This window comes from Mus caroli, chromosome 19 (genome assembly GCF_900094665.2).
Source record: "Mus caroli chromosome 19, CAROLI_EIJ_v1.1, whole genome shotgun sequence".
NCBI classification, from domain to species: domain Eukaryota; kingdom Metazoa; phylum Chordata; class Mammalia; order Rodentia; family Muridae; genus Mus; species Mus caroli.
The window spans coordinates 44,179,185-44,198,874 of NC_034588.1; the positions used below are offsets into that span (position 1 = coordinate 44,179,185).

General features: G+C 49.8%; 1 protein-coding gene and 1 long non-coding RNA gene across 2 annotated transcripts in view; one reads left to right on the plus strand and one right to left on the minus strand.

Moving 5' to 3' along the window:
- Positions 1 to 748: 748 nt before the first annotated feature.
- Stn1 (STN1 subunit of CST complex) overlaps positions 749 to 19,690 on the minus strand; it is a 36,883-nt gene continuing 17,941 nt past the window's right edge. The window contains exons 5-10 of the mRNA XM_021151891.2: positions 16,995 to 17,162; positions 16,044 to 16,167; positions 13,819 to 13,990; positions 10,270 to 10,392; positions 7,677 to 7,749; positions 749 to 1,439 (exon numbers count right to left, since the gene is read on the minus strand). Of these exons, the coding sequence (XP_021007550.1) occupies positions 1,282 to 1,439; positions 7,677 to 7,749; positions 10,270 to 10,392; positions 13,819 to 13,990; positions 16,044 to 16,167; positions 16,995 to 17,162 (818 nt within the window). The 3' untranslated portion in view covers positions 749 to 1,281. The remainder of the gene's footprint in view (positions 1,440 to 7,676; positions 7,750 to 10,269; positions 10,393 to 13,818; positions 13,991 to 16,043; positions 16,168 to 16,994; positions 17,163 to 19,690) is intronic.
- On the plus strand, positions 12,968 to 16,167 carry LOC110285612. Its single transcript, XR_002377068.2, has 3 exons — positions 12,968 to 12,991; positions 13,259 to 13,563; positions 14,141 to 16,167. It is a non-coding gene; the product is annotated as an uncharacterized LOC110285612 (long non-coding RNA).

Here is a 19,690-nt window from a genome sequence, read left to right on the forward strand (position 1 = left end):
TCTCACACCTGTGTGCTTCCCCCCTCCCCCCAAGGAGTCCTCATGAAACTGCTCTATCTAGCACATGAGCAGTTAATGCTCTGATTCCAGGCTCCCTCCTTGATTAGTGGGAAAGCTCCACTAATCAGGATATAGTCATTCACCAGGGACCAGCTGCTGAGCTGGAAGAATTCTATGCAGATCTTGTTCAGCTGAGACCCTTAGGGAAGCACAGGGAAGAGAAGGTGGCTGTGTCGTCCCTATTAATACGGAGTCGCCAGAGGCCTGGAATAGCTCCTGGGCCCAAGGGATTTCCAGCTGAGCTATCCAGACTCAAGCTACGTCAAAGGCTAGCACAGCAGACTAAGGCAGATGTGCCCTCTGCAAAATGACTGTAATTAACTCTAAATCTTCCTCCATGCTTTCTTTCTGCCGGCTGGATCTGGCATTTGCTGTTGGAACAAGCCTGCTACATAACTCAGATGTTTTCTTTACCTTGTCATTCTGAGCAAAAAAAAAAAAAAAAAAAACACGACTCCATCACCTGTCTGGGCACATACCGGGCTTCGTCTGGATGGTGTCGGCACACCCTGCACACTCAGCGGCAACCTTGAAAATAACACTATGAAAATAACACTATCAGCCAGACAGCTGGCCGACAGCCTCTGCCATCTTCAGGGGCACCGAGGGACCACACATTTAGCTGGGCACCTCTCCTGAGTGCAGGGAAATGTTCTGAGACAACTTTCAAGTCATAAGGAAATGAATTGAAATGCCAAGCCATGCATTGGAGTTTTTATTCTTCAATGCAGATCTGCAAGCCTCAGCAGCCCTCACTGCTACTGCTGAAGTACCAGGAAACTGAGGCGAACGTCCATTACTGTAGGAGACAATGCGCCTATACGAGCTCTTGACACATCAGGGGAGCCTGGTGGGGATGTATGTGGTAGCTTGGAGTGTGACGTTTTCAGACGGTGTAGTCTGCTATTTCTGCTCCAGTTCAGATGTGGAGGAGCCTTCGCCCTGGGATGCCTCTATCAAGACGGGGCCCCTGAATTCAGACACAGTGATTAAACCAGCAACACCGTTTTCTCCCATTCTGTTCTGAGTGATGGAAAGTCCAGCCAGGGAGCTGACAAGGAGGGCTTGTGTTGTGTCATGGCTGACATCAGAGCCGTCTATCTCAGTCCTATTTCCCTGTGATTTGTCAGAGCTTACTATGGGATTATACACGTGTAAGTCTGTACTGGGTCTGTGAGCAGCACCTAGGGTAGAGCTGCCCGCTTGGCTCTGCGGCTCTGCTCAGAAGGCTGCGTAGTAGTGGTCCGCGGTGCTGACGATGTCACTCTGGTCCTCCAGGAGCTCCAGCACCTGCTGCAGCACAGCCTTGCTCAGGTCCCAGCGGAGGTTGAGGTGCACGCAGTTCAGGATGTGTAGCAGGTGGCAGCCCTTCTCCACATCTGCGGGCAAGGGCAGACACCAGGTGTGACTGTGACGGCCGGGCCCTCCTCTGTCCCTCTCCAATGTGACATAGCCCGAGGCTCCACATGCATGCCTCTGTGACACAGCCCACTTCTCAAAACTCTGCTCTTCAGCAGTCAAGACTTCCATCAGTCTGTATAACCTATCCTATTGGCTGTGTAGTCCTGGTAAACCCTGAATTCACAGTACGGAATCCTGGCTTTCCAGGAGGCCTCTGGAGACTCACAGCACAGCTGGCCTTGCTTTTTTCTTTTTTTGTTTTTTTTGAGACAGGGTTTCTCTGTGTAGCCCTGGCTGTCCTGGAACTCACTCTGTAGACCAGCTGGCTTCAAACTCAGAAACCCTCCTGCCCCTGCCTCTCGAACACTGGGATTAAAGGCATGCACTACCACTGCCCAGCGAGAGCTGGTCTTTCTTAGAGGTCCTGACTCAATGGGGTGGCTTGGCTAAGGGATTCCTACCTTGAGCCCATCCCGTGTTTCCTCTTCTGGCTTTCACTGGGTCATATCTATGGCAGTTAGTAATCTTTTACCTTTTGACCCCAAACTAAGCACTGGGCACTCAGTAATGAAAGCGGAAGGCTGGCACCCCACTCCCTCGTGGGGTTAGGGATCACTACCTCTACACTCATGTGTTAGCAGCCTCTTCTCCCTACCAAGCAGACTAGAACAGAAGAACAAATGCACTGTGCTGTGTTCTGTCCCTCTAATTCATCTGGACATCTTCTGACATAAACCATATCCTAAGTCACAGAGGAACCTCATCACTAAAAGCCAGGCCCTCCTCAGAGCCCCAGCCCTGGCACACACCAGCTGAAAGCTGGTCTACGTTCCCATGGTAACCAAAGGGCTCGAGTGGGGAAGGCTCTCAGAGAAGCAGCTTTGTACCCTTGAGCAAGTCACGGCACCCATGAGAATCAGTTCTGTTTACTGGTTGTGGGACAGGGAGCATTTGTGATCCTCTCATGGCCTGAGGTCCCAGGCTAACAAAGGTTAGATTGTGACCCCTAGTGGTTGAACATACTCATTACTTTCAAAATGCTGTTAGAAGTGCTAGAAGTGCTAGAAGAAGCACTCTACCTGTGTGTTACAAGGTACATGTTACAAGGTACATGTTACACGGCACCCATTAGATGTAAAAAGGACACAGCGAATATACAGGGCGTGGCTGTGCTCCAGAGCTGGTCTTCCAGGGAATCTAGGTGAGATGCTTATTTGCATGTTTTGTGCTTAATTTTTCTACTCATGAGAACATTTCCAGAGTCAAAAGACATTTGGGCTGGGCGGTGGTGGGGCACGCCTTTAATCCCAGCACTCGGGAGGCAGAGGCAGGCAGATTTCTGAGTTCGAGACCAGCCTGGAACAAACTACATAGTGATTTCCAGTACAGCCAGGGCTACACAGAGAAACCATGTCTCGAAAAAAAAAAAAAAAGAAAAAAAAAAAGACATTTGGATCGTACAACTCTTTTTTGGAAAATTTACCGTTGTTATACCATATGTAAAGCTGAAATCCAGGCTTTTTAATCTGTAAGCCACCTACAGTAGAGAAAAATCCACTCAACAATCCCATCTGAAATTGTTTCTGCTTCAGTATTCAGCCAAGGGGCAGAGAGCTAGAACGAGCCTTCAGGACTCCAGGCTAGAGGTAAGGGCTACCAGTCACTGCCCCATCGGGAAAGGGAACCTCGCTTTTCTCACCCCTTTCTAGCCTAAATTAGAATTCTCTCCACAGCTTTGGGAACACCGATTCACATTCTTCAGGTAGACACCACTGTCACCTGCTCTGCAACCAGGCTCTCTCTGATGCCACATGCTGCCCACCTTCCGGAAGGACAAGCCCCTTAGTCCTTCACGGGGCTGATGCCGGCTTAGTGCAGACACTTTCCTTGCTATGGTCTCAGCCCCAGTCCCTCTAAATGTCAGCCCATCACTTATTAAAGGCCCAGTAGGAATAATGAAATGAATAGACTGACCTCTCTGGACAACTGTGGAATAGCATGTAGCCCCTTAGAAGTTGGAGGCATCTTTCCACACACAGCGCAATTGCCAATGCCCTCTAGAGGTCAATGCTGGGTGCAGACAATGCAGATTATAGGCCAACCTTGAGTTTCTAGAAAAGCAGGACTGGGGCTGGTGAGATGGCTCAGTGAGTAAGAGCACCCGACTGCTCTTCCGAAGGTCAGGGGTTCAAATCCCAGCAACCACATGGTGGCTCACAACCATCCGTAACAAGATCTGACTCCCTCTTCTGGAGTGTCTGAAGACAGCTACAGTGTACTTACATATAATAAATAAATAAATCTTTAAAAAAAAAAAAGAAAAGAAAAGCAGGACTGTGTGTTTGCATGTGCACGGAGCACCCCCAGACGGATGCTGGTCTGGTGTGGAGAGGGGGTCTGAAGTCCTCTGAGCAGTTCTGCACTGTCTGGCTTTTTAGGACCTGTGCAATTATTTCTCAGTGCCATAGATTATGACAAGAGAAAGACAGGTGACTGACTACAGCCAATGGTAAGAGAGTTCCTGTGAGCCGGGTGGTGGTGGCACACGCCTTTAATCCTAGGAGGCAGAGGCAGGCGGATTTCTGAGTTCAAGACCAGCCTGGTCTACACATGGAGTTCCAGGACAGCCAAGGATACACAGAGAAACCCTGTCTCAAAAAAAAAACCAAAAAAAACAAAAAAAAACCCCAAAAACCAAAACAAAACAAAAAAAAGAGTTCCTGTGAGTATCCTAGGGAGTTATTCGCACTAAGTGATTGGCTGATAGCTCTTAGAGGCCTGCATGTGTTGGGAGCAGAGATCAAAGGTCCTTGCACTCCCAGGTCTCCAGGAAAACCAGGATCTCTTTCCAATGGAAAAAACACAAAATTTGTTTTTCCATTCAGAAATCTGGGAATCGAAGGTGATTAACAGCCTGATGATCTGCAATATCTGTTGGGCCAGGACATATCAAACTTTTTATTTTTATTTTTTAAGATTTATTTATTATTATATATAAGTACACTGTAGCTGACTTCAGACGCACCAGAAGAGGGCGTCAGATCTTATTACGGGTGGTTGTGAGCCAACAGGTGGTTGCTGGGATTTGAACTCAGGACCTTCGGAAGAGCAGTCAGCGCTCTTACCCGCTGAGCCATCTCTCCAGCCCCCATATCAAACTCTTACAACCGGGACCAGTAATGACTGGTAATCTCAATGACCTGTACGTTACCTGTACAGTCAGAGGCTCCCTCAACCAGGACCAAAGATACCTAGTAGTCTAAATGACCATTACAATATCTGTATAGCCAAAGGCTCCCCCAAGCTTTCATAACCAGGACCAGAGGTGGCTGATAGCCTAAATGACCTCTCCACTACCTCTATGAGCAGACCAGGCCAGCTCCTCCCCTAGACCCTTAAGCTAATACATGTAGCCCATCTCCAGAACCCATCTTCTTGGAAGAAATGACATGTGCCCCGAGTTGAGGTTCAATGTAATTATACCTTGTGCACCAGGGATTGTATTATACCCGGAAACTTCTTTTCCAGATTACACTGGGTTTAAAGAACGTGGGCAGTAAACCCCCGGCACCAGACTCCCCGAGGTTTGATCCAGGTTGATGATACCAAACTGAATTGAGTTTTCACTCTCACCTCTTCCTGGTTCGCTTCCCTGCCTGCTGTGACTGCCTGCAGGGTCCCCCTCACACAACTTACAGACAGTGGCAGAGCCATCCACCATGGTAGGCTCAGTCACCCGGGCAGGGGCTGACCAACCAGTGTATATAAAACCTGTCACTTTTTTTAAGTCTCTTTTAAATATTTTATTGGGGTACGTGTGCGTGTGTGCATGTGCCACTGCATGGGGTATGAATTTGGGAGCTGCTTCTTGCCGTCCACCTTGCTGTTTTCTGCTGCTGCACTGTGTGTTCCACGCTAGCTGGCCTGGCCCATGAGCTTCCTACCTGCCTCCCAGTTTGCTAGAGGGGTGCTAGGAACACAGGTGTGTGCCACTGAACCCAACTTTTCTGTGTGTTCCAGGGACCTGAACTCTGATAATCGGGCTTTCAGAGCAAGCACTGCCACCCACGGAGCCATATTTCCAGGCAATGTTGTCAATCTCCCCGTGCCTCTGCTCACTGTGCTGCAGGCCCTTCCTTCCGAGGATGGAGTGTGGACCCCTTTCCTTTACTTTACAGGTGCCAGGCTATAAAGCGCTGCAGTCCCGATGCAGATCAATCTAAGAATGCGGGGGCTGAGGGGCCTGGGATTCAGTGTGGAGGAATGGCATTTTGGGACCATCCATTCTGGCTGAGGCTCTCACAAAGCAGCAGACAGAGAGGCTGCCTATTGGTTTTGCTTTGTTGAGACAGTCTGTGGACTGGAGAGGCACCTTGTTTTGGAAGCCTAAGGATCTGAGATTTCAAATCTCCGATACCCATGTAAAATCAGCCAGGCACGGCTGCAGGAGCGCCTGTAACCCCTGCACTGTGTGCATGTCGGGAGGGAGGGGTAGGCACAGGAGAACAGCTAGAGCACCTTGGCTGCCAGTCTTCCTCCATGCTCAGTGACAAGTCTGTCTTAAAAGAAGAGGACAGGGGAAGAACTGAAGGAGCTGAAGGGGATGGCAACCCCACAGGAAGAACAACAGTGTCAACTAACTGTATCTGGGACCCCTGGGAGCTCCCAGAGACTAAGCCACTAACCAGTGAGCATATATGAGCATATATGAGCATACATGGCCTGGTCCATGGCCTCTGGCCTCAGTGGGAGAGGATGTGTACAGGTAGAGACTGGATGCCCCAGGGAAGGGGGGTTGGGGGGGGGAAAGGTAACGTAGGGGGAGTGAGAGGGTGAGATGAGGAGCACTCACTTAGAGGAGGGGGTGGGGGGGATGAGGTGAAGAACTCTTGGAGGAGGGACCAGGAAGGAGGGCAAGATTTGGAATATAAATAAATAAAGCAGTTTTTAGAAAGAGAGAGAGACAGAGACAGAGAGAAGGGCAGAAAGGGATAGAGGACATCTAAAGTTTTCCTTTAGCTTCCATGCACATACACCAGGTACATATAACACACATACACACACTCATACACACACACACACACACACACACACACACACAAAGGGGGAGAGGAAATAGAGGGGAATGGGCAGGGGGAGAAAGAAAGCACATCTCATTGTGTTAACCCTGGTTGACCTCCAGCCTTGGCCTTCCCAGGGCTGGGGTTACAGGTCCATGCAACCATGCCTGCCTGTGCTGCTCCATCCCTGCTATGAATGAGCCAAACAGCATCCATTACTAACGTAACAGGACTGCTTTGAGGCTCTTTCTTTCTTTCTTTCTTTCTTTCTTTCTTTCTTTCTTTCTTTCTTTCTTTGTCTGGTTGTGACACCCTATTGGTTCTGATCTCACTGGGTCCTAAACCACAGGGGTAGATGACCTGGCCCCCCTCTACCGGTCTGTAGACTCAGCGTGTCCATCTGGGTCTGAAAGGAGTGAAAGACTTCTCCAGAGAGAATAAAAATAGGAAGGGGACCCAGGGCTAACAACCCTTTCTGCTCCCAGGATCATGGTGACATAAGTATTTGTCATTGGCATATGTTTGCAAAAGCCAGGCTCTGGAAGGTCACCTTGAAGACTCACTAGTTCATACAGACTCAAGAAGGATGCTTTCTTTGTAGTTAGGGTGAATTGATATGCAAGTTATCAGACTGGATGTAGTTTGAGTGTCCAGCCACTAGGGGCCGACCTAACTTCACAAATCCGGACTATTTTCTAAGCCATTTCATTTATAACTCAACGGTTTCCAAGATGACTGGATTTCGTTATTCATGAACTGTATGTAATGTCTAGGAGCCGTCCTGCCTGATACTAAAAAGCCTTGATGTTTGAGAAGAGGGTGAATGTTGAGATTACATTCAAAGGCAGTGGACCAGGAGCAGCGAGCACATCTCAGCATGGTGGTTCACTTCAGTGTGCCCGAATCTCAGGGAGCGCTTACCTGTTGGCCTCCAGCTTATCCCTACAGGACCAGACACCCCAGGGCTGTTTAAAGGAGTTCCACATGCTGACTCCTCTGTCCAGGCAACACGCGTTAGAGGAGAGGACACTGAGTCTCGGAGGACAGAAGCCCTGGCTGTCTCCCTCCTGAGTCAGGACAGAGCATCCTGATTCTGTCTGGTTCTAGGAGGGAAGGAACCCTGGGCGCACCGGCTCACCATCACAAAACACTTACGGTTTGGTTTCTGACAGTCTTCCTTAATGATGTGGTAGATCTTCTGGTGCAGGTCTTTGTCTTTGGTGGTTACCTAAAAGGAGAATCCAGAGAGGAAACGTGGTTTGAGGACACAGCAGTGTGTCACTCAGAACTCAAGACCAGCCTTCGAGGCGGTTCTACAAATCCCATAGCAACTATAAGCCCCCCCCCATACACCCTCCCCCAGCGACCCTTCAGTGATTCTGCTGCGTGGTGGCCACTGCAGCTCCGCTCTGCCCCTAAGGACACAGCTCTCTCAGGAGCTGGTTTGTTGGGGCCAGAAGGGAAAGCATAACTGGAACTCTGTGCCTTGAAGGGGCAACTGCCCTTTCCTACACTGTGGCCACTCAGACAGACACTCCTCTTCCTTGCCCAGTGTTTTTGAAGGAGCTCCCGCAGGCTCAAGGTTTCCTCCCCGTCCCAGCCTTCTTCCTCTCGGTCCCCTCTTTGTCTTATATTTCTTTAGTTTCTCTTCTTCTAAGCACAAGGAAGAGTTAAAGAAGAAATGGGCATGGGGAAGCCAGCAAGCTAGAGAATCCAGCTTATCTACGGAAACGCTCTCTGCTCTTGTAGGCACACCCACAACCATGTTTCTCAACTAGCAGCAGGCTTCACCCTCAGCTACAGACAGTAAATTTAAAAACAATAGAGAAGAGAGAGGGCAGGAGAGGGAAGGGAGGAGGGAAGAGAGGCAGAGAAGGGGGGGAGGAAGGGAGAGGAAGCAAAAGAAAAAGAAGGCGAGGAAGGGAGGAAGAGAAGAAAGGGGAAGAGGGAAGGAAGGAAGGAAGGAAGGAAGGAAGGAAGGAAGGAAGGAAGGAAGGAAGGAGTGTGTAAAAGGAGAGAGGAAAGAGGAAGGAGGTAGAGCCAAGTCTAAGCATGGGAACACAGCTGAAGAACTGGGTACAGGAGACAGCCATGGCCGCCCGTGAGACCTGATGACTTCGGACTCACAAGATTAGTGTGAAGGTCAACCATGGGTACAAACAGAACTCTGGGCACTGCTGTAACTATGTCCCCAGCAGGGCTACAGGAGAAAGGGAAGCCACAAATCAGGGATGAGTGGAAGGGAGGGATCAGCCACAGAGGGGACGTGGGATCTATTCCTGTTTGACTACCCCTTCCAGCTCTGGGTGATTCACAAGAGGAAGTGCCCAACCCTGCCACACCTCGCCCTGGGCAGCTGCAGTTGCCCTGGCTGCTTCCCAGGGAGGGTTGCTCTCTACAGACCCTCCCAGAAGCCAACCCAGAACAGAAGGAGGCACAAATCTCTAAGAGGACTCCAGCTGAACTTAGTGTGACAATGGCCGCCATGTCCTGCTTGGCCCTCCCATCCCGGGATGAGTGGACAGCACTTGTGTTATACTGGCTTACCTCTCAACACTGTGGAAAACCTCTCCTACTTAAATAAATAAAACCAGGCCTCTCCACAGAGGAAATGACCTGCTAAGTAGACCTCTAGCGAGTCTGCGAGCAGGGAGGCCCAGCAGCCTGTCTCCAGGGCTCTCATCTTATTCTGAAGTCACTTCTCCGCTGTGGACACGAGTGGTCCACTCTCAGCTTGCTGCCTCCAACATCAAAGGCATGCAGCAAGAGGCAGACTTCTACCTTGAAAAGATGGAGGCAAGCAAGCAGCCGTGCCGTTCCTCAGAAGGGAGGCTGGCAAGCAAGGCCTTCAGGGAGGCTGACTGGAGTTACCCGAAAGCTTTAACTAAGCGTCCTTTGCTCCTGGCGCTCTCCTGCGTGAGCCGTCCTTAGAAATACCAACACAGACTCACACAGAGAGCCACACAGATCGAGTCAGGAAACACTATTTGTGACAGCAAAAGTCGTACAACACCATAGTGTCCATCCATCCATCATAAAGGAATGGCTAGAAAGTTCTGGTAAATACTCCTGGTCAGAAAGAGTGAGGCAGACTCGCAGGTGCCGGGACACACGGGCACAGGGACAGACGGTGGCACTGAAGGCTGTGCGGAACACTCTTCACAGCAGTGGGACATCTGGTGATGCCAGAAGGCATTTCTGATTGTCACAACATACTAGGTGCTTGTGGCATTTAGTGCAGAGGCCAGGGATGCTGGTGAAGACTGTGGTGCACAGGACAGTCACCAGTGCATTAGCATCTGCACCAAGGGCTCTGAGGATGAGGCCTTCTCAATTAGAAGATAGCTCACTTACTCTTACTCTCTCCCTTCCCTTCCCTCCCTTCCCTTCCTTCCCCTCCCCCTCCTTCCTTTCTTAAAAAAGCCACAGGGACGTGCTTGTATATCTGTCAATGTACAGATAAATATTTAGACAGCCATTGGGTTTCAAGAGGCAGCATGGATCCGGAGTAGTGGCACACACCTACAATCCCAGACTTGGAGAGGTGGAGCCAGGAGATTAGGAGTTCAAGGTCAGCCTGGGTTTACAGAGTCAGACTGTTTCACCAGAGGAGAGAGATGGTTACACTGTGAAAGGGTAAGAGGTAGCTTTCACCCGGACTCACTGTCTTAGAAACTGGTACTATTCCTAAGCCTAACTGTACTTGTAACGGAAGCCGTGAGGGGAAACTGGGCTGCAGGTCTCTTACGTAGTACAGCTTATCAGAGCCACTGTCTCTCTGGAACACGAGTCCTTTTTCCTGAAGCAGCTGGAGAGCATTCTTAAACACGCTCCGCGCTCCGCCAGAAGTGCCACTGTCCTTTAACTCCACCTGCACAGGGAAGAAAAAAAAATGTCTCATCTTCCACCACCTGCGACTAACTCCCAAGCCCGACTGGTTTATTATGAATTCACCCAACAGGCTTTTCCTGTGCTGAGTCAGCGTGCTCCAGGCATGCATCAGCTGAGCAGGCCGGCATTTAGGCAGGGTCGGAAGTCTGCTCTGGAGGGTCACACTTGGTAACTGTGCTGTGCTTGGGTTCTGCTCTGACTGTTCACGGCTTTGCCCCCAGGCTGCTGGGCAATCTTTCCCACCTTTCCCACGAGCATCAGCTCCCTCCTCTGGGAGGGCCGGGTCAGCAGGGAAAGCACACGCAGCCATGGGGAGCCAACTGCAGCTCAGCTCCCAGGAACTGCAAACAATATGGGAAGCATCCTCTCCAGAGACTGCCTCTCGGCCTCAGGATGTGCTGCCTAGCCTGTTTCAAAGACCACAGTCCTGAGAGCAAGGACACCAGGGGTCCCTTCTGACAAGCCAGCCGCTTCCGGGACTGAGATCTGTGTTTTGCTCGTCACTTTCAAAAGAACAATGGACAGACACGCACGGTTCAGGAAACCAAAATTGCTCACAGACTGAAGCAGCGACTTGGTGCTCAGGCCAGGAACTGGGTGGCTTCCTGAAATATATATAATCTGCCCGCCCAAACATAGTCAGCATTCATCTAGCTGTCAGAGAAACAATGGTCCTGTAAGATCTGCTTATCATGTTTCTGGATTTGCTAAGAAAGGCGAAGGTTAGAAAAAAAAATCAGAAGGGAGAGACGGGGAAGTGAGCAGCCATGAGTGACAACAGGGTGCCCAGGGTTCTCGGGTTTCTGCGTTGCCCGAGCATCTGCAGTCTCCCAGGGCGCTTTTAATTGAGGGACACTGACATCCCAAGCAGGGCAATTTGACCAACTGATTCATAATTGATGGAAGAAATCGTTTTCAAAGAGAAACAAATACAGTGTCGGATCGGTTTCTTTTTAAATATACAGCACTGCACAGGAACAGTCTTCTGCTCCAAGCTTCTTCAAAAGGATACCATGTCAAAACTCCGCCACAGAACAGCCTGCCTGGGGGAGGCCTGACCTCTTTCCAATTAACTGTAGCCATCATGGCTTCACATGAAGGTGGGCCTCGCTACTTACTAATGTTTCTTTAGAACTGGGCATGGTAGCATACACATAAAGTTCTGTACATAAGAGGCTCAAGCAGAAGGACCATGAATTTGAGGCTAGCCTGGGTTATGTAGCAAGTTCCAGGACAGCCTGGACTACAGAGTGAGACCATGTCTCAATAGAAAGAGGAGACGCTTGGCTGGAAAGGCGCTTGCCCCCATGTCAAGGCACCTGCTGCCAACTCTTAAGGATCTGAGTTTGATCCTTGGGCCCCAAACACACGCACACGAGCACGTGCACCCCCTGCCTCCCGATTTAAAATGTTTTAAAAGGAAAAGAAAAAGGGTAGAGAAGACTAGGAAAGATTTTACTGAAAATACACTGAGTGGCATCAGAAGCCCTAGGAAGGTCAGTTTAACTCTGAGCTTCTTCTAAATGATGAAATGGAAAGGAGGCCAATGGGAAGTGGGCAGTTGGATGCGAGGCTGTCTAGAGGCCAATGGGAAGTGGGCAGCTGTAGGCCGAGGCTGTCTAGAGGCCAATGGGAAGTGGGCAGTTGGAGGCTGAGGCTGTCTACAGGCCAATGGGAAGTGGGCAGCCGGAGACCGAGGCTGTTTAGCAGCAACCTTGGCAAAGAACAAAGTTCCCAGCCACGACCTTCTCCACCCGAGTGTTTTCCTGAAACTCTATCCCTCATCTCCCTTTATGAAATCCTGGGTCACGGCGCACACAGCCTGTAGCCAGGAAGAGGTAATTAGGTGTGTGAACAAATCTAGGAAGCAAGGTCATGAGGGGCTGGGATGGGGAGAAGGTGCCTGTCCCACCAGCAGCATCCGGAATAAGTTAGGACACGCAGAGCAGCGTGGCTGCTGATGGGAGAAGACTGGAGAGGCGTCAGGACAGTTGCAGAACGGAGCCTGGTTATGGGCGTGAACTCATCCTTGGTACGGGGAAGGAAAGCTCTTAGATGGTGGCAAATCTCTATGTACACAAAGAACAGAAAGATGCACTGCTCCCTGAAAACTGAGGTCTCCTAAAGCCCGCAGTGCACTCCCATGTGGGGAACAAGGAGGGAGGCGCCCACCGCTGTCAACATAAGCACAGCATTTGGCCAAGATCATGCTCAGGGACCGGAGGTGGGATCAGGAACAGGGTGAGAGAGGATGGGCGGGAAACACGCCTGCCATTCTCAGGACCATCTGAATTAAAAAAAAAAAAAAAAAAAAAAAAAAAACCCAAAACCCAAAAATCAATCTTCATTCCTGCAGTACCCAGTCCTGAGGTCCTGTGTAGAGAGCACAGAACATGCAGACAGGGCCCCTGCTAGCACAGTTCTTCAATTCTGCTACAAGAGGTGGGAAAAAACCCAAAAACCAAAAACCCACTATGTGCCAGTGACATCAGCAGGCTGGGATGTAATGGGCGGGGTGAGGACTGCAAGGGACAAGTGGCAGTGACATCACAGACACGGATGGAACTCAGGCCGGGAAGGTAAGTACTAGTGACACCAGACAGGGATGCTCCGGGGGTCACAACAGTGAGGGGCCAGCGGCGTTACAGATACAGATCTGTGGAGAGAGACTGAGGGCAAGTAGCAGTCAGAGGGGATGAGGCATCAGAAGATGACTGTAAGCCGAGACTGTTCACTTAAAAGTAAATATACAGTCACGCGCGACAGCAGCGGACCCAAGAACAGTAATACAAGCGACAGGCTAAACCTGAAATGTCTTAGTAAATCTTAACTTTGTACTAACATAGAAACAGCAAACACCAAAGCAGTGTGACAGGAGTCCTCGGAGTGCAAGGTGGAGTGCAAGGCGGGGCTGTACCGAGAGGAACGGGAACCCTGCTTGGTTCTCTGCACTTTCCTAGCTACAGCCATGACTGGATGCAGCTTGGCCTTCACTTGAATTCCTACAACAGGACAGATGAACCTTTCCCAAGGAAAAAGGAGTTAGTCATTAAGAGCCCTGGTTCGGGGATCATCTTGCTGATCGATACATCCTCTTGGGTAGAGGATAGTTGTCTCCTCTCATCTCCCTGACCTACGGGACACCATCTCGGTGAGTACTGGCAGCTGCGTGCTGTGACCTCAGCCTAAACGCTAAGTGCAGTGTGACCGTGTAAGGGGCAGGTCCAGTGCATTTCAGATTCTTAGTGGTCAGTGGCCTTTCCAGAATAGAAACGGCACATGCTAGAACGGTGACCTCTGCTTTTGGAGTCCATCCAGTGTGACTCTGACAACCAGTCACTTATGAGTCTCCTTCCACCCCACCCCCAGCCCCACCCCCCACATACTCCCAATGTGCCGCACTTACTTGGTCCGAGCCCGTGCTGTGGGTCACAGGCCGACTGGCCAGAGACTGCAAAGACTCCACCGTCTCTAACTCCTGCTGGTAGAAGCTTGGCATTTTCTTCTCCTGGAGGAATTCTTTAATTTTCTCACTCAGCAAAGACGTGAGGCCAGCGAGATCCAAATTGTCTTTATTGCTGCAGGGAGCAAAGTTTTAAAACGCCCTGCAGAAAGAAACCACCACTCGGCTCCTTTTGGAGTACACGAAACCAAAAGCTATCTGGGGGAGCCATCCTGCACCGTGCTTGTTTTGATTTGCTGTTGTGTTGTTTTGTTTTTACAAACAGGGAAATCCATACGGTGCCCGCTGTGTAGCTTTGGTGGGACTGTGTCGCTTGCTGGACACTCGTGGTGGATTATAAAGCGGGTCAGGAACAGCATGGAGGAGGGCCATGTTTGTGAGGGAGAGGAGATCCACCAAATATCTAGGTGACGTTCATGCTCTTGTGTGCACGGAAGACGGGCATCTAAAGGGAACCAAGCCAGCTCAAGCCCTCTGGCAACCTCTGGGCAGTAGTGCGGAGAGGGTTCCCACTTTCTGTGTTACACATACCTGCTGTTTGCACTGTTTGACTTACTGGATAAGTGATACATTTACATGTTTGAAAAGTTAAAGAGGTGGCCCGGGTCCAGCTCAGTGCTAGAGCACTGGCCTAGCATGAGTTTGGTCCTGGTTCATTCTCTACCACGGAAGAAAAACTGTGTGTGATGGCTGTGCGTGTGTACACGCTGTACATGTGCTGTGTGTATGTGTGCTGTGTTAAGTACGTGGTCTGTGTATGCTGTCTATGTGCATGAATGTTGTGTGTGTGTGTGAGAGTGTGTGAGTATGTGGGTGTGTGTGCATGTGCTCTGTGTGTGTGCATGTGCTCTGTGTGTGCATGTGAGTGCATGTGCTCTGTGTGTGTGTGCATGCATGTGTGCATGCAGATGCCAGAACTTGAAGATACTGGTGCCCTGCTTCATTTCCCTCCACCTATTCCCTTGAGAGAAGATCTCTCATTGACTTTAGAGATAAGGGAGTGGACAGCAAGCCCTGCTGATCACCCTGCTTCCATCCCCTTAGGGCACACCAGCCGGCCCAGACTTGCCTATAGCTGGGACCTGAGCTTAGGTGCTCACGCACGGGGGACGTGCACTTTTACCCACTGAGCTAACTCTCTAACCCCTCTGCCACCAACTCAATAAAATCAGTAATAAGGACAGAATTAAAAGTACCCTCCTATGCTGGCTAGTTTTATGTCAACTTGACACAACTGACATAGTCATCTAAGGAATTGGGCAGCAGGCAAGCCTGCAGGAAATTTTCTTAGTGATTGACGTGGGAGGGCCCAACCTATTGTGGGTGGGGCCACCCTTAGGCATTCTCCTATAAGGAGAATGAGCAAGACCTGGGGGGGAACAAGTGAGTAAGCATCTATGTATGCTTACCCCTCCATGGCCTCCGCGTCAGCTCCTGCCTCCAGGTTCCTGCCCTGTTTGAGTTTCAGTCCTGACTTCCTTGGATGACGACAGTGGACTGGGAGTAGAGGTTAAATAAACGCTTTCCTCCCTAAGCTGCTCTGGCCATGGTTTCATCACAGCAGTAGTGACCCTAAGTAAGACACGGCCTCATACCATCCTCCCAGCTTGAAGCCTCTAGAGAGCCACCGATAAGCAGTTTTCTTTACCTCCTATTTTAGCAAATGTGTGTATATTCGTATTCCTCTTGGGCTTTGTGTCCCCTCTGTACAGGAGTGAAACCCACCCTTGTTGAGAACAACCCAGTTGTTTTTGTCCTTGTTTTATGGTGGGGGAATGCAGGATCGGGGTCACTCTGGGGTGGGGACTGTGATGTGCCTCAGTGTAGGCTTCTCCGTGGTTCTCACCTAGCGGTTTGCTAAGCTTCTTGGATCTGTGTTTCTAGCTTTTAGCTAACTTAAGCAAGTTTCAGCCACGACCCAAATATTCATCTGTGCTCCCTCCACCCCTTCAGTAACTTTAAGTATAATATATTACACAATATATAACAATTATCATGGGCTTGTGTTTCATTCGCAACAACCCTAGTACCTCTGTGTGTAGTCACTCTCGCTTTGCAGGAGTGGGAACTGAGGCCAGGGAGGCGGAGCCCATGGTCCTCAGGTGGAGGATGTTTGATGATTTGTACCTGCAGCCATATGTTCTCAGCAATGACAGACAGGGACTTACTTTAGTGCCTCCTTTTCCTGTAGGGCTGGGTTACGGAAGGGCTGGTCGTACACCTTCTTGTAGAGCTCGGGCAGCTCAAGCATCCTTGCGATTTGCATGTTCCACACTGGATCATCCACCTTATCTAACAACCCAGGAAAGAGAGGCCATAGGAGTAACCCCGAGAGAACGTCTTCCCACGTCCAAATTACCACTAGGACAATAGTCTAGAGTCACAGAACAGCTCCAGTCATCCCCTGAGAGAGAAGGCAAGGCCCTATATGTGACAGACACATCTAGGGTAGGGACAGGCCTGTCACTAGCAATCTGTATATTATGCTGATGGACTACTGGGACAGTCTTGTAATTTATATATGTATTTATTGAGACAGGGTCTCCCTATGAGCCCTGGCTAGCCTATAACTCATTATGTAGACCAGGCTGGCCTTGAATGCAGGAAGATCTGTTTGACTCTGTCTCCTGGGTTCTGGAACTAAAGGCTTGTACCACCATGACTGGCTGCTTTTGAGATTTTTCAGCTGAAAACCAGCCAGCACAAAACCAGCCAGCACAGTGCAAAGGGGGCGTTTGGAACCACTTCTAATTAGCTATTTTCATTACAGTTGTCTGATTAGATATTTTCATTACAGTTGATGGGCTTCATGGTGTTCAAGGTGTCCCCGTCCTTTTGAACTCGTAGAATACTCTCTGCTAACAGACTGACATTTAGAATGTCAAAGTGCTTCAGAAATGGTGAAATTATCCAAACTTCCCAATTTAGTCCGAATTAACATTCTTCAAAATAAAATTCAAAAAAGCTCTTTTCCTAAAAACAGCATGCTAAACATAATTTCCCCCAACGGGATCAAATCGTCTATGAGCCTTTCTGGAGTCTGACTTCCAGCTAAACAAGCATTTACTGAGCATACACCCAGAATATCAGCTCATTTGGCAGAAACTTACTGTACTTACAATAAATGTTGGCACAGATCTCTCGCTCTTCTCGGAACATGCGCACAGAGCCTCGGACTCGGATGATATCCCCAATCCCTATCTTGGTTTTCTGCTCGATGGTCTCCTGCAGCTTTTTAAGCTGTGATGTCATGCTAAGCTCTCTCGCAGTGCTCAGAATAGCTGGGTCTGGTGGGGCCAGGAGAAAAGAGAAGAGGTATAAGCGAAGGTCCTTCTATGCTGGGGACACAGTTTGAGGGGCAGAGGAACCCAGGATGCCTGTTCTGATGGGGCCTTCTAGTATAATAGCTCCTTATACCTTTTCAAAGCTTCTCCCCAGACGCATAAAGTTTGTGTGACGGTTTGCACATGCCTGGCCCAGGGAATGGCACTATAAGAAGGTGTGGCCTTGTTGGAGTAGGTGTGACCCTGTAGGCGTGGGCTATAAGACCCTCATCCTAGCTGCCTGGAAGTCAGTATTCTGCTAGCAGCCTTCAGATGAAGATGTAGAACTCTCAGCTCCTCCTGCACCTGCCATACTCCAGCCTTGATGATAATGGACTGAACCTCTGAACCTTTAAGCCAGCCCTAATTAAATGTTGTCCTTACAAGAGTTGCCTTGGTCATGGTGTCTGCTCACAGCAGTAAAACCCTAAGGAAGACAGAAGTGTATCTATCCAAAGGCAGAACAAAAGGAGAAGACTATGGAGTGAGGCCAAGTGGATCTCCAGGGTGACTGCACCGCCCTTCCCGCCCCTGCATCACTGGTGCAAAGGGCTCTATGTAGCCCTGTGCACACGTTCAGAGCAACTGGGGGCAACAGCACCACACTGCCCTCTGGTCTGAGCTTTATATTGTTTTTGCAGTATTAGAGACTGAACCTGGGGCCTCTTGCACGCTAGGCAAACACTGTACCACTGAGCGGCACCTCCCCCGCCCCCCTGTTTGATTTTACTTTATTTTGAGCCAAGGGCTCAATGAGTTGCCCAGGCTAACCTTGAACTCACTCACTCTTTAGCCCAGGAAGGCTTTCTAAAAGTACAGATTTATTTTATTTTTAATTGTGCATATGTGCGTCTGTGTGAGGGTATGTGCATGAATATGCAGACACCTACAGAGGTGTTGGGGACTGAATTCAGGGCCTCTGGAAGAGCAGCGAGTGCTCTTCAACTGTCGAGCCATCTCTTCAGCCTCGGAATTCACTTCACCTGCCTCAGTTTCCTGAATAAGTGGAACTACACTTGCACTACCACGCCTGGCTACAAACGGCTCTTTAGCGTATGACTGCGGAGGCCTGTGCAGCAGTATATGCTGGTAACCCCAGCTACTCAAAAACGACACCGGGAGGATGAGTGAGTTCCTGGTTAGTCTGCGGTGCACAGTGAGGTCCTGTCTCAAAACAATAACAACAGAAGTATTTGTGCAGCGACTTCGTCCCTCCCATCAGTGTTGAGGGGACTAGACTAACCAACCCTTCTCCCTCCCAAGTGCGGGCTCTCTCCTCCCATCTTTAACCTTCACCTCACGGGGAAAAGAAACTAACGTTCACTCAACCCTAAATAATCCCTACTGCTGGCTTTTACTTCTAATTGTATGAACTAAGAAAGGACAGGGTAAACAGAAGAAGCCTGGCCACTGGGCAGACAGATAGGTGCTCTTCTACGGGCTTTATAACGTGCCGCGCATCCGGCCCTCACAGCTGCTCCATCGGGAGCTCCACTTCAGAGATGAGACTCGTAGGTCACAGAGAGATCAAGCAACCTTTCCGAAGTCAGAATCTTCTTTCGGAAGGAGAGAAGCGCAGTCTGTCTGGCTGCAGAGACTGTAACTATACTGCACTCTGCACCGCCCGCCCCAGGGGATATGGCCGTTGCCTGTAGTCAGAGTGGCTCCCTAGGGACTCGGTGTTCTGTTCTTCTGCCTGCTGGAATTCCACATGCACGTGTGGCCATAGAAGCTGCATGACTCTGCGTTTTGTTATCGCTTTGGCTTCTGAAATGTGGTTTGGCTATGCAACCCCAGATGGCCCCAAACCCTTACTTCGGCTTTTGGAGTGCTGAGGGCGGCTCAGCGGATCCTAGTACAGCATCCTGTCACGTTAACATGGCAGGTTAGTTGGTAGCCTGGCTGCATGTTCCTTCCCTTTTGATGGCTTCTCATTGATTTTGATCACTGCATGGGGCAGGTGGAGGGGGAGCATTTGGCTCCCAGAGCCAGAGAAACCCAACTTCTATCTCAGCAGGTTCTCAGCTGTGATGACACCTCCTCATGTATAGTGTGTCTCACTCTAATGTCCCTTTCTCCTCAACTGAATGAATCAAGGAAATGAGGAGAATGGCAGTCTACAACTACTACTGCTTACACACACACACACACACACACACACACACGCACACACACACAGGCACACACACACACTCACACATGGCTGTTATGCATGACTCAACTGTGGACAGAGGAAGTGACAACTATTTGTGACAAGTGACTGGGCTCTCTAGGTAACTATTTACTTTTTTGGGGGGACTCTCACTGCCTCTAGCTCCCAAACGCCAGGATTATTGGTTTGTCCCAGCCACTGAGCTGGCTGTCTTTATAAGGGACGACAGCCTCTGTGTCTCTTGGCTGATAAGTTCACACTGTTGGTTTCATTAAACTTCAAGCAAACTGTGCCCACGATGCTTATCACATACATTGTCCATTGCTTTTTTTTTTTTTTT